At 45.1% G+C, this 13,518-nt stretch overlaps 1 protein-coding gene across 1 annotated transcript in view; it reads right to left on the bottom strand.

The window, feature by feature from the left end:
* Nucleotides 1-12,809, bottom strand: part of R3HDM4 (R3H domain containing 4) — a 236,759-nt gene extending 223,950 nt beyond the window's left edge. The window contains exon 1 of the mRNA XM_086946720.1: nt 12,506-12,809. Within this exon, the coding sequence (XP_086802846.1) occupies nt 12,506-12,549 (44 nt within the window). The 5' untranslated portion in view covers nt 12,550-12,809. The remainder of the gene's footprint in view (nt 1-12,505) is intronic.
* Between the last annotated feature and the right edge of the window lie 709 nt (nt 12,810-13,518).

The raw sequence follows: 13,518 nt of genomic DNA, 5'->3' as shown, positions 1-13,518 counted from the left end.
AGTAACCGCAAAGCAGCCTTAGCAGAGCTACATCTCGGTACATTCATCAGCAGCCGAGCTGCACAGTTCTGCACTGATTGCAGGGTTTGAATCGTGCTTGCAGGGGCCCCAAAGTAAACTGCGTTTGTGTAGTCCAGCCGTGAGAGGATCAACAACTGAACCAGTATGCGTCTTCCCTCAAATGGAAGGAGGGGCAGAACCTTCCTAAGGATCCTAATCAGTCCGTAACAGGTCGTAGCCACCTTCTTTGCCTTGCCTGAACTTGAAAGCCAAGGGCAGAATCAAGCCATACTTGGGGGGGGTGGGGGGGGGGGGTGAAGGACCAAGACAGTTGGGCCACCAAGGATCCAGGTTGAGAGGGGCTTTATGGCCCAGCAGCATGAGGTCTGTTTTTGACCCATTAAGTTTTAGAAACGAGGAGGTCATCCACTCCATCACCTTGGCGAGACGGGGTTAGATTGCTAGTCCCTTGTTCTGTAACTTCATCCCTAATCAGAGAGACGACCAACTGTGTATCATCAGCGTAGGTGACAAGCTGAATACCCCAGGGAAGCACCACTTCAGCCAATGGTCTCATGTAGATATTAAACATGGTGGAGCTAAGTGAGGATCCCTGGGGAACGCCGTGATACAGTTGAAGTTGGCTTGAAGACACTTCCTCTTCAAAAACTGAGAAGAATCTCTCCGACAGGAAGGAATGGAGCCATTTAAGGGCCATTCCAGAGACTCCTGCAAGGCGGAGCCGGTGGAGTAGGAGGGGATGGTTGACCGAATCGAATGCTGCGCTGAGGTCCAGCAGGACCACCGCAGCGCAGCCTCCGGCATCAACAATGCTCCTAGTTGCCTCCACCACCGCCACCAGCGCGGTTTCTGTCCCTTGTTTGGCTCTAAATCCCGTCTGGGAAGAATGGAGGGCTCCTGTGGTCTCTATGAAAGAGGATAAAACATGATTCACATGTTTTTCAGCTATCTTGCTGATTCCAGGTTGTAAGGAGATGGGCCTATAGTTGGCAAGATCTTCAGGGTCAAGGTTAGATTTTTTTAAGAGGGCTTTGACTTTTGCCAACTTCCAGGTGGGGGGGCACTACTCCCGTCTCCTAGGAGGTATTAATGACCTGCATTATGGCGGGACATACCGTCCCCAGTACCTGTTTAAGAGCAGATGGTGGAGCAACATCCAAAGGTGAGCCTGACTTAAGATTTACAAGGAGGCGTTCAACGGTGGCCAAATCCAACGGGGGGAAAGCTTCAAGGCTATTACGGGGTCCAAACTGACCTCCTCGGATGTTGACTATCTCCTTGAAGCTGGCGGATTGCTCTCTAAAGCTAAAGCCAGAATAGATGTTTTCAACCTTAGCAACGAAGAAGGAGGCCAGGTCCTCACAGTGTTTCAGGTGATCAGATGAGGACCTAGTGCCCAGGGTAGGATTAACCAATTGTTCAAATATTTTAAATATTTCCCTTGGCCTATTGGCTGCTTCCGAGATTTTATCCTGGAAGTAGGCTGATTGCGCAGTTTTCAACTGATTTTTATAAGATCTAATCAGAGCCCTGTATTCTTCTTTAGCTGATAGAGAGAAATCTTTCCTCCAATTTCTCTTGGCCCGTTTACATTGTTGTTTACATTCTTTTAAATCCCCTGAGTACCAGGGTTTTTTATTAGGGCCAGTCCTATGATGGACTACTTTTTTGGGTAGGATGTCGTCCAAGGTGGATTCAAGACATTTGTTAAAGGCCTCATTGGCCTGGACGGGTCATCACAGGGAGGGGGGGGGGTGTCTCCTCAGTGCCGCCTCCCACTGATAGATAGAGCGAACAGATACAGATGATCATCTTATTTGAGATATTAACTACCTCTTTATATGTATGAAAGAGGGGGTGTTAAAACAAGGGTGGGGGGTGGCTTAGGAAAAAAATGTACGTATTACTTGTTTGAATAAACAATTCAACAATAAATTAGGTCTCAAGATCTTTAGAGTTAGGGATCTATATGGGAAATCTTTTCTGACATCTATAATGATATTGGTCAGAGTTGAAGAATAATTATAGTTAGATAAAGTTTGAAAGCATGAATGCCAATTTGTAACACATTTATAATCAACAAATTTCTAAATAGAGAAACTTCTTACCGATAAAGGAATTTAAAAGTGATATCGAACGTTGATCAGGGGAATAAATGAATGGTGACCAGCAAGATATTTGGGTACCACTAGAACTGACTGAAAATAACAAAATCGAATGATTAATATCTGATATAGGGAGTGATGTATTGCTATAATTGCATTAAACGGCAGTTCAAGTCGAAGCTCTAGTCATGAAGGCTAGAAGAGAGCATAACTTGTATCACCCGGTAGATGTCGGGCCAGAGGTAACATTATGTAGCTGTTTTCATAAGAATAAATGCGAGGAATGGATGCAGGCTCTTTACAGAAAAAAACTGCATCAGGAAAGATATAAGTGTATTGAGGCAACAAAACTGCATGATATATAATACACGAACAACATAGGGATAAATTAAACATAAAGATACCTGTAAAGACGACCCAGATACGGTGACGTTAAAGATAAAAAATGGCAACAGTCGTTTGAAACCGTATCGAGGCTCTTAAATAAAAATGCTGCAGGAAACCTATAATGATAATACGGAGTATAAATGCCTGAATTGATGAGGCTGATATGCAAACTGGTGAAAGAAAAAAAAATAATAAATTGCGCAGTAATACCTGAGCTGATATGATATCAATGGTGCTCGGGTACGTCCACACTGAGGTATAGTACTTTGAATGGCGGAGCATGCCGGATAAAATAAACTAGTGGCAAGAATGAAAGACAGTTTCCTAACCCAATCCGGAGCCACCAAAGACCAATCAATATGTTTTTCACTAAGTGTTTATTCTAATTTGACGTCTACTTAATGCCTGCCCTGACGTCATTCGCTAAATGCATCATTTAGTGGGACAGTCTAGTGAAAAAACAATGTTCTTTTACCCAGTCATTGTTTAGAAAACGTCTGGCCTGTCCCATTAATTGATGATGTCTGTTAGAGAAATAGATCATAGCATGACGTCATTCATTGGAGGACCCCGTCCTCAGTTCTAAAATACTAGCGAGTACCACTGAGGTCAGGGTGTGCTCTATGACGTATGTCAGACCTTGACATCATTGTGTCGTAATTGACTGAAGAGCCATTTACTCAATCCTGCATCCCCAGCAATCAATAACGGGCATGTTACAACTGCAGAACGGGCACCGCGCTGCCAGCCGGCACACGTCAGGATGGGCTCTTAGCACCATACTGGGGAGCAAACTGCTTCTAAGCACTTCTTGCTCGAGGAAGTGGAGTGGTGGGCAAAGCCCCTGGGTGAGTGTGTGAGTGAGGAACTTGAGTAACGCCTTTTAATAAATGAGCCACTTGTAAGCTCTTGGTGCTCAAAGAAGTGTGGGCCGCTTCAAAGCGCTATTCTCGAAGAAGTGCGGGAACAGGTAAAGGCCCTAGGTGAGTGTGAGAGTGAGGAACTTCAAGGCAGCAGTTTGTTTATATTTGCATCGCAAATTCACTTTACAATTGCTGCCGCCCACCCCGCGAGTGGGGCGGCAGCTATTGTAAAGTGAAAGCGCAATGCAAATATAAACACTGTTACCATGTGTAAATAAAGCAAGGCACTGAACTTCTAGAGTGCTGTGGTGCGTTATAGCAACAGCTGCAACCACTGCCTAAACAAGACTTCCAGATAATTTTTTTTAAAAAGATCAGCCACAGCCGGTGTGGTCGGGTCCAGTCCCGAGTTACCGTGTCCCCCAATAGCACTAACAAAAATAAATAAACAATATGTGCAATGAATATTATCGCGGCACCGCGAAAAGCTATGCATGTCCAGCGGCACCTAAACAATACAAAAAAAAGCTCATGTGTGCGCACCTAAAACACAAATACTGGAAAACAAAGAGCCGCAAAAACCTCAGCACTGTCCAGCGGCACCGAAACAATATTAAACAAGCTTTGACGCTTGTCAGCGCCGCGCGACTCTCTGCAGACTCCCCCTGCATTCCAGAGAGGCGCGCAACGCGATCTGGTCTATGCAGTGGAGAGAAGACCTGCCGCGAGCGCAGCGTTATCCTATGGGACAACGCTGCACGCGCGGCCAGGTCTTGTAGCCCCATTCCAGCTCGTTGTCGGATGAGACGCCACCTATAGTTCTCTGGTGAGAACGCGCTTCACTAGCAGAGACCTAAAAAGCTCCTGTTACTAAAAGAGCAAAATATTTAGAAATAGATAAGAAACTAGTTTGAATGAATTACGGGTGAAAAAGAATCAAAATGTGAAGCTTGGCAACCGCAAGGAGTACATACCTTAGAAAGGGGCTAGGAGAGCCTCCTGCATTCTATTGCGAACTTCTACGTGAACCGGCAGCAACAGATGTAAGGTTGTTGCCGGTTGGGCTATATAAGCAAGACTGTGATTGGCCAAGTGGGCGGGTCTAACTAGTTATCAAAGGGAAATGGGGTAACAAATGAAGAAGACAACGGGAAAAAGATAATACGTGAGGATATATATTGACATACAGAAAAGTCTAAATGGCAGTCGCTTGTCACTAAGATAAAAGCTAGACAGTGGCCAATGGCTGCACCATATCGAAAAATATAAGTGGCGACTATGGACCAAAATAAGACCGGATAACGATCAGCCAAATTTATTATATCAAGATATACAGAAAGCGCAATCAGCTAATGAGAGAAGGTCATTTATGTAATGGCATTCTCCCAAGGTAAATCAATGTTTAATCCATGATAGAAAATACAGAGGGAGAATATCCAGAACACCTCTTTTTTTACGAATTTTTTCACCACCATTTTCGTTCGGGATGTGAATTTTCTCTAAGATGCGCCATTTGATGTCCAGAGGAGAATGTTTAAACTCTAAAAAATGGTTTACTAGAGGTGCTGCATGTTTGGAGGTTTTAATAGCAGACCCGTGTTCTGTTAAGCGAGTTTTGATGGCACACGAGGTTTCCCCCACATAACCTAGATTACAGGGGCATGTGATTGAATAAATGACATTACGTGTGTTGCAGTTCCATAATTCTTTGGCATGGATATTGAAATGAATAAAAAACAGAGTTTCTCCTTTGAGGATACTACTGCATGATTGACAGGAAGCACAACGTGTGGTCCCTCTAATAGGATTGGTACCATCAATAGATTTCTGTATGAATGGGCGATGAATGGTGGTCACAGTATATCTGGATTGGACTATTATATCTTTTATATTTTTATTACGGCAATGGGCAAAGGCTTGACCATCTTTTTTGGGTTATGATCTATCTTTAGAAGGTGCCAGTTTGAGTTGATTATCTGTTATATGGTGGAATCCAATGTGAAATGCTTGGTAATACATACTAGCTTGGGTTCTTGTATTGTTTTTGATGAATTAAGTAGGGAATCTCTGTCGTAGAAACGTGCTCTTCTGTACGATTCCCTCACTAGACGATGAGGATAACCCCTATCTATAAACGTATTCTTCATGTCAATCACTTGGGTATCATAGTCTTTTAGATTAGTGCAATTACGTCTGACACTAAGGAACTGAGAAAAGGGGATACTGCTCTTTTGGTTTCTAGGGTGATAGCTACTAAAATGGAGGAGTGTATTTCTTGCTGTGGGTTTAATATATAAATCAACCTCCAGTTTACCACGGTTGTGTCTGATGAAGAGGTCTAAAAATTCCACTTGACAGGATTGGTGTGGGCAGTGAATCGAAGATTGACGTTGGTTAAATTCAGCCAATGGAGGAATTCTTTAAGAGTCTGTTCCCCATCGCTCCATATAAAAAAGATGTCATCAATATATCGGTACCAATGGGAAACAGACTCAAAGAATGGGGCAACTTCATTGTAGATAAAATTAAATTCAAAGAGTGACATATAAATGTTTGCTATGGAGGGTGCCACAGAAGCCCCCATGCTTACACCTTTGGTTTGATGGTACATTTGTTCCCCAAACTCAAAGACATTTTCTTTTAAGACTAAGAGGAGACATTCAAGAATGAAAGGTTTAGAGCAGGGTATGTGGAATTGATCTATGAACCACATGACTGCTTCAGATGCCTCAAGTTGCGTGATGTTGCTGTATAATGATTCCATATCTAGGGTCACTAGAATATCTGTTGATTGATTGAAGGGAAGATGTTCTACTCTACATCAGGTGCTAATCTCATCTCTGAACCCCGTATCAAATTAAAAACAAAAGGTGGAAAGACCTTTTCATTCCTTGCTGTTAGGGCATGGAATCGCCTTCCCCCTCATCTTAGGCATGCCCCCTCAGAAAGCCTTTTCAGAAAAGCCCTGAAGACGTGGATCTACTCTCAATCTGACTCCTCAGTTCTCGCAGCCATCTGATCCATGCTATCCAAGTAGATCTCCTCCCGGAGCGATAGAAGCGCTTTACAAAAAAACCATAAATAAAATAAATAAATATTATATCTCCTGTATCTTTTATATATGAAGGGGTGAATGGAATATATGGCCTTAGGATGTTATCAACGTATTTCGAAACTGCCTCTGTAGGTGTACCTATAGTAGACACTATCGGACGATAGGGAGGGTCAAGTTGATTTTTATGTATCTTAGGTACGCCATAGATGCAGGCGATTTTTTTGTCAGATTTATTTAGAAAATCATGTTCTTTATTAGTAATTATACCTGCTTCCAAAGCTTTGGTGGTAATACTTTGGATGGTTCTAATGATTCTTTCTGTGGGATTAACTTGAATTTTTTTTTATAGAATATGGGATCATTGAGCATTTTAAACATGTTGGTTTCATAATCCTTGGAGTCTATAAGAACAATGCCTCCTCCCTTATCGCAGCTTATTATAGTAAGGGTCTTGTCATTCTTGAAAGCATTAAGAGAAGCAAATTCTTCTCTCGAGATATTTTATCGTGGTTTAGGGACAAATTTTAAGGCTTGTTCTAGTTTATTTAAGACAACTTTTTCAAAAATGGCAACTTCTGGGCCTATTTGTTCCAGGGAAGGAGTAAAGGTTGAGGACAAAGCCACTATATTTTCAACTCTATTGTCATTGTCAGTTAGATCTTCATTAGCGAAGAATTTTTTTTATCTAATCTTTCTGAAAAAAGAATGAATATCTTGATACAATTCAAATAAATCAGTATAAGAATGTGGAACAAAAGAAAGTCCTTTTGATAATAAAGACATGCTGGCATTATCCAAGTTATGGGATGATAAATTGAAAATTGGTATTATATCCCTTGTTTCCAATATTGTTTGTTGCGAGTTTGCAGGTAGTGATGGGGTTGGGGGGTGGGGGGGGGGGGGGGGGTATTGATGATTCTGATAATTGCCTCTGGGCTGATTCAAGAATCTTACCCGTTGGCGTCCCCGTCTCGCACCGCGCTGGCCTAAAAAAGGTTGACTGATATTTCTTCATCCACTTCGGGGATTATATGGTCCTTCGTCATGATAGTTGGAGCTGCCTTCTCCATCAGAATCTGATGTTTCTAAAAAGGTCACTGGCGGTGGGCAGGCTATTCCCGTCTTGTGTGCTTTGATTGAACGCCGGATTCGAGGGGCTCGCGCTGAGAATAGTAACGGGTCTATTTGCAGTGACAGCCACATTGTATAAATAATTCTCCCCCACTAGGGCTCCCCCTGTCTACGCCTGTCAGGGAGCATAGCTTTGTATTTGTTTGTGTTACCTCGTCCACCTCAAGTTTTTTGTGCTGGTGGAAGTTTATTTTGGGTTGAAGCTGTGCGGCGGCCCAGCTGGTTTTTATGTACAGTATGATGTAAACAGAAGCCACAGCACAGCTTGAATTTTACGGCCTGGTTCTCTCGCCCCACAGCGACTGGAATGGAACGGAACGAGATGCGGGAGCTGCTGGTGTGCGTGCGCAGTTGCAAGCAGCAGCATATGTTTCCAATTATCGCGCCTGGGCACGATAATTGAAAACATATGCTCCTGCTGCGCGTAACCGCAAGCATTAGGCCTTGGGCGTGAACATGGGAACAAGAAGGTGGGACAAAAAGACGCCTTTGGCCAATTGCGTGCTGTTTATGTTAAAAAGACGCACGCAAAGGCCAATAGTCTAGGACAAAACTAAAAGCATGTGTGCGAGCGTGTGGTGAGATTTCTAAAGCCCTTACATAAAGTCAGGCAGAGAAGCGCATCCGCGCTGCGCTAGGCTCGACCTAAAAAGGACGCATGCTGAAATAAAATATTTGCCTAAGATCATATAATTTAGTCAAGCGGGTTTCACATTAGTGGCAGATTTGCACAGAGGCATCTCTTTCTCGCTAAAAAAAAAACTATAAAATATTGTCACAATATACATTTCATTTTCACCTTGGGGCTGGGTGACAGATTTAGGCCCAAAACTAAAAACACATCTAAGATCAGCAACCTACGCTGCCGTCCTGCGTTGCACTAGGGGGAGAGTACAAAACGAACAATTGATGGACAGAATGCAGAGCGATGTCATACATTGAGTACAGAGATCTGGGCCTAAATCCATCTTTTTTGCTACCAATGCCATTCCAGTTTGGACCCAGCCATATGCAAATCAGTCTTGACCCAGCGCCCAATGGGAACAGTCCAGCCCGAACTGTCAGGCCAGGTCCTCCCTGGACTGGAAACAGGCATCCTAGGACTGGTTTCGGGGTTTCACCCCTCATCAGCCAATATAACTTCACTACAGTGACATGGAGAGCACGGAACCCACGTCTGGGCATACCAGTCCCACTCGGGGTGACAAATGCAAAAAGAACAATTGATGGACAGATTGCAGAACAATGTCATAGTTTTACCCCAGTATAGAGATATGGGCCTCAATCCATCCCAGGATGCTTGTTTCCGGTCTAGGGAGGACCGGACCAGGCCTGGCAGTGCAGGCTAGACCGTTCCCATGAAGCACAGGGTCAATTCTAATCTGCGTATGGCTGGGTATAAACTCTAAACTGGGGTGAAATGGTGAGCAAAAGAACGATGGATTTAACCCAGATCTCTTGACTGGGTCTGATGTTTGATTTGCCCTGCATTTCGTCCATTATCTGTGTGTCTTTTGCACTAAGGGATGGAGAAGAGAGCAGCTCAAAGCCACATTTTTCTAACATATGACGCTGCTGCTCTCTTACCTTGAGCTGGTGCTCTTAAAGCATGCCTAGTGCCATACACACTGCTTTGCACCATAGTGTAATGGTATGTGTGGCATCTAGCATAGGTTTTGTACTAGAAGAGCTCCCCCCAGTACAAATTATGCTTAAACAATTTTATGACGTTTCATAAATTCGATGTGTGCTAAACAGTTCAGGTTAGGAGCCTATAAAAGATTTCTTCTACTTAGTGTCTGCCTCAAGTAGGCATTATTATTTAGGTAAAAGCACGGTTTAACAACTTTAGTAAATAGGACTTTGTATCAAAACGCATAGGTATTACCGGGGGAACACCCAAGTATCAAATCTGTGGTGCATTTTTACGCAGTCATACATCAGAATTAGGGCTGTCGGTTTTCCGTTTAAACAGATTTTTACATATAAATACAGACGGAAAACTATTTTTCCTTTGTCTGTATTTACATGTAAAAACAGCAAAATACTAGTAAAACTGTTCATGGATGAGGTCACCTTCTGGCATGTGCTAATAAGTGAGGAAGCACCCCTCGGCGCACGTTAAGGATATTTCCTTCTTTATTACATTTTAGTCTCGATTTGCAAGCTAATCTAAAAATAGAGCTCCTCTTGCATGGGGAATAGCATCACTGAGTTGGCTTGAAAGCATTTTGAAAACCTTAAAGACACAGAAATAAAGATCAGACTTTGGAGGGCATCTGAGCTGCGGATCTGCAGAGTAGAAGCCACCGTCCCTGCTCGCAGTCGGAGTAAAATTGTTTAACCCCTTCCATGCTCATGACAAGGTCAACTCGTCATGGGTTTTACCTGGGCTGTGCTTATGACTAGTTGACCTTGTCATGATTCTATAGTATTCAAGTATTTTCAGAGCAGGAGGAGAAACCCCCTAGCAGCCAAGGTGTTAAGGGAGTAGGTGGGGGAGCCTTGTTGATGCATACTAATGCACCTCCATTGATGTGTTTACAGTTTTCAGCAGCATCATTACTTTTACGGATGTCTTTTGTCCGTAATTCAGGGCTTCTGGGCATTTCAGCAAACTGTGCTGTTCCCCTGCGATAATCCCCAGGAGTTTAAAAGTTCTTGGGGCCAGCTCGCACTTCGCACTTCTCCTTGGAACACCATGGGATGCAACAGCCCGTCCCCACCCTCGCACAGGCTGTGGACAGCCCATTGTCATTCTGACTTCAGATGATTATCACATTTAGAATGACAGTGGGCCGTCTGCCTTTAACATGACATGTGCACCACAAGGGAGTGTCTGAGGCGAGTGACTCACTTAGCGCCAGTAGATTGTAGCAGAGGAGCTTTCCCCAGTCAGCTAGTTTCGGCGTCCATCAATTAAAAATCAATAGGGGTTCAACGTTGCGAGCACATCCAGTTTAGGAGCTCTGTAGATTTTAGTACTTGCTTAGTGGACTCAGGGCTGTTTTACTTTATTTTGAATCGAATGACAAGCAGTTTAAAAGAGAACAGGGGCACTGAATGAACTATGGCTATAAAAGCAATGGTAAGGAAATCTAAAAAAAAAAAAAAATACTGAAAAATGCAGACGTTTTTACAGTGGGAATTGCAGCTAATGTATGTAGCATGGTACTCGATAGTTGGATCAATTATTACTGTGATACTAACAAATGCAATGCATTTCTTGTATATTATAGAAATAGTGCTGTACTAAGTTTACTCAATACCTACAACTTCAAGTGTAGAAAGGCATTTTATTTTCGCTGTGTTTTCAATGTAAATAAATGTGGAAAAATACTAGCTGTAGCATAGTCTTGCTTGTGGCAAAAATAAATGTGGATAAATACAGAAAAAATGCCCAAAAAATAAATATGGGTAAATACAGACGGAAGTGGAAAAAAAATAATACCATAAAACTGGGAGCCCTAATCATAATGCACATGTGCGTCAATAAAATTACATGACCGACAACACAGCATCATATGCCTCTGGTTTTTTTTGCAGCCACTGCACAGCATCATTAAAAAGTATTTTGAGCAGTGGCAAAACCTATAGGTCCCAAAGGTGAGACCTACTGGCTTTGCAGATGCTTTTTGAGTCACTTATATAAACATGTAAGAGGCCTAATTTCTTGTGTCCTGCACACATCGATGAAGACAATGATTGGGGTGGAGAGCAGGGGTCTCCAACAAGGAGGAACACCCTCTCTGATTACCTCTGACACGACAGCACAGATAAAAACCTTGACTAAAGGTGTACTGTGCAAACAGGGGCTGTCTTACTGCTAGAAGCTAAAATAGTTCAAAACAAGTGAGTCACGCTGCAGGACAAGAAGGAAGCTGACTAACTATTGCATCAACCCAAAATGTCACTCAGTTGAAACCTGAACTTTGTATCCAACTTGACCCACGAAAGAGGCACCCAACAGTGCTAAGATCTTCGAAGGATGTAAGATCTTCTCACACTCAGCTGTGCTGGGGTCATTCACCATGACACTAAAACAAAACCCAGACTGATTCATTATCAGTGTCAAGAACCCTTGAAAATCAGGACCCTATATTTCCCCTACCCTGATTTGTCCACTCTAGCTTTGAAATAAAGGAATGCCCTCCGTTTCCCTGCCACAAGTCCAAACATGAAACACTTGCGAACAGGTGGATTCAATAAAAGTCCTGAGAGGTAACGTCACTCAATAGACCCGAGGCAAAGTAAGGTAGCAATAACTAAGGCGGAAGTCCAGGCTGATTATTTATCAGGTTTAAGGACAGAGGGAACCTTTGATAAACAGCAACTAAAAAGAGGACAGAACAAGAGAAGTAAAAAACGCCACTCAAACACAGGTGGTGCTCGATTCCACTGGCAGCCTCTGTTGGACTGTGTGCATGGGGTGCACTGACCGGCTGTGCTGAACTATGTACGGGGGGCACGGTTGAACTAACGGGGCACTGACAACCTGTGCTGGAGTGTGTACTGGGGGGGGGTACTGAAGCGTCTGTTGGGACTGTGTACGGGAGGGGGCCATTGACCGCCTGTGCTGGACTTGGAGGGTGGTAGATTGGGAGGGTAGTACTGCCAGCCTGCGCTGGACTGGGTGATTACGTAAACAGTGCACAGCATGGGATCGGTAGGGGGGTAATGAGCAGGTGGGCCGTCAGGTGCACGGGGGTGGTCACCGTCACGGAGAGAACGGGGGCGGGGTGACGGCTCAGACACTGGAGGCCTACGGGCGGACTGAGGTCGTTGTACAGCTCCCTGTCAATCTGCCCCACTCCCCGGGCAGTGCCGGATCCCGTTCTGACGTCATATCCCCTTCCTCTGAAGGGGTCCGCACGCGCCGGCCTCTCTCTGACGTCAGGGCGTTACTTCACAGGGCCCCCGCCTCGAACCCCCTCCCGGCTCACCAGTAAGATCGGGCCTCTCCTTCTCCGCTCTCCATCAGCACCATGGTGGGGGAAGGGGGGGAAGACTGTTAGGGAGAATGGGGTGAGGGGGGGACCCGAGGGGCGCCGCCCGAGGTCCCGTCTGACAGGAGCCGCAGCCCACAGCGCAGTCAGCCGCCGACCGTGACGTCATCGGCCTACGCTACCGTCCCCGTGACGTCGCCACGCAAACACGCCTCCTCGCTTCGTGGGAGCTCGTGACTGCTGCTGATTGTTGTGCGCAACGCTGCGCGCGCGCCGAGGGGAGAGGAGTGCGCGCCAGTGTGGAGCTCGCGCCCTTTCCCTGTGCGCGCGCAAGGCAAGTGTGAACGCGCGCGAGATGTGGCCAACAGTGCGTCGAGCTGAGGGAGGGAAGAAGGAAGCTCGACGTCAATGTTCCTTGGTCTCGCGCACCTCTGACGTCCCGCGCGCGGGAACGCCTCGTGCCGGGCGAAAGGCCCACACACACAGCCGCGGCCTAGAGAGTAGAGCTGAGGGCCCGTGTGCGCAGCGACCGACCGTGGGGCCCGCCCACCGAGCCCAGGTGAGAAACGAGGCCCATGCGCCCGAAGCTGAAGGTCCTGAGGAGAACTGACCGTGTTGTGTATCTTCAGTGGCCGAAGAATGGGCGGGCCCGGCTGCACCCAGGGGTCTGAGGTGGGAAGAGCAGTGGAGCCAAGGGGTTGAACCAGGCGCGCAGCGCCCATTTGGCGCAAAGGGCTTCTCCATTACCCCCCTCGTGTGTCAACCCGGGCTGAGACCGCTTTCCGGCATACACACAGCCGCGCCCGAGTACTTCACAGGGCTTTAAAAGATCAATTTTTTCAATTTCATAAGCTTTTATTCGATTTGAAGTACAAATCATATAAGCGACATTAAAATACAACACCATATATATACAATTAATACTCAATATTCACATTAATGGTGCGAAAAGACAAGCGATATAGGGATATACAAATGTGTACAGACAGGAAATCAATATATTTAGCACA

This window comes from Lissotriton vulgaris, chromosome 12 (assembly GCF_964263255.1).
Source record: "Lissotriton vulgaris chromosome 12, aLisVul1.2, whole genome shotgun sequence".
NCBI lineage: Eukaryota > Metazoa > Chordata > Amphibia > Caudata > Salamandridae > Lissotriton > Lissotriton vulgaris.
This window is presented reverse-complemented; position numbering and strand designations above follow the sequence as displayed.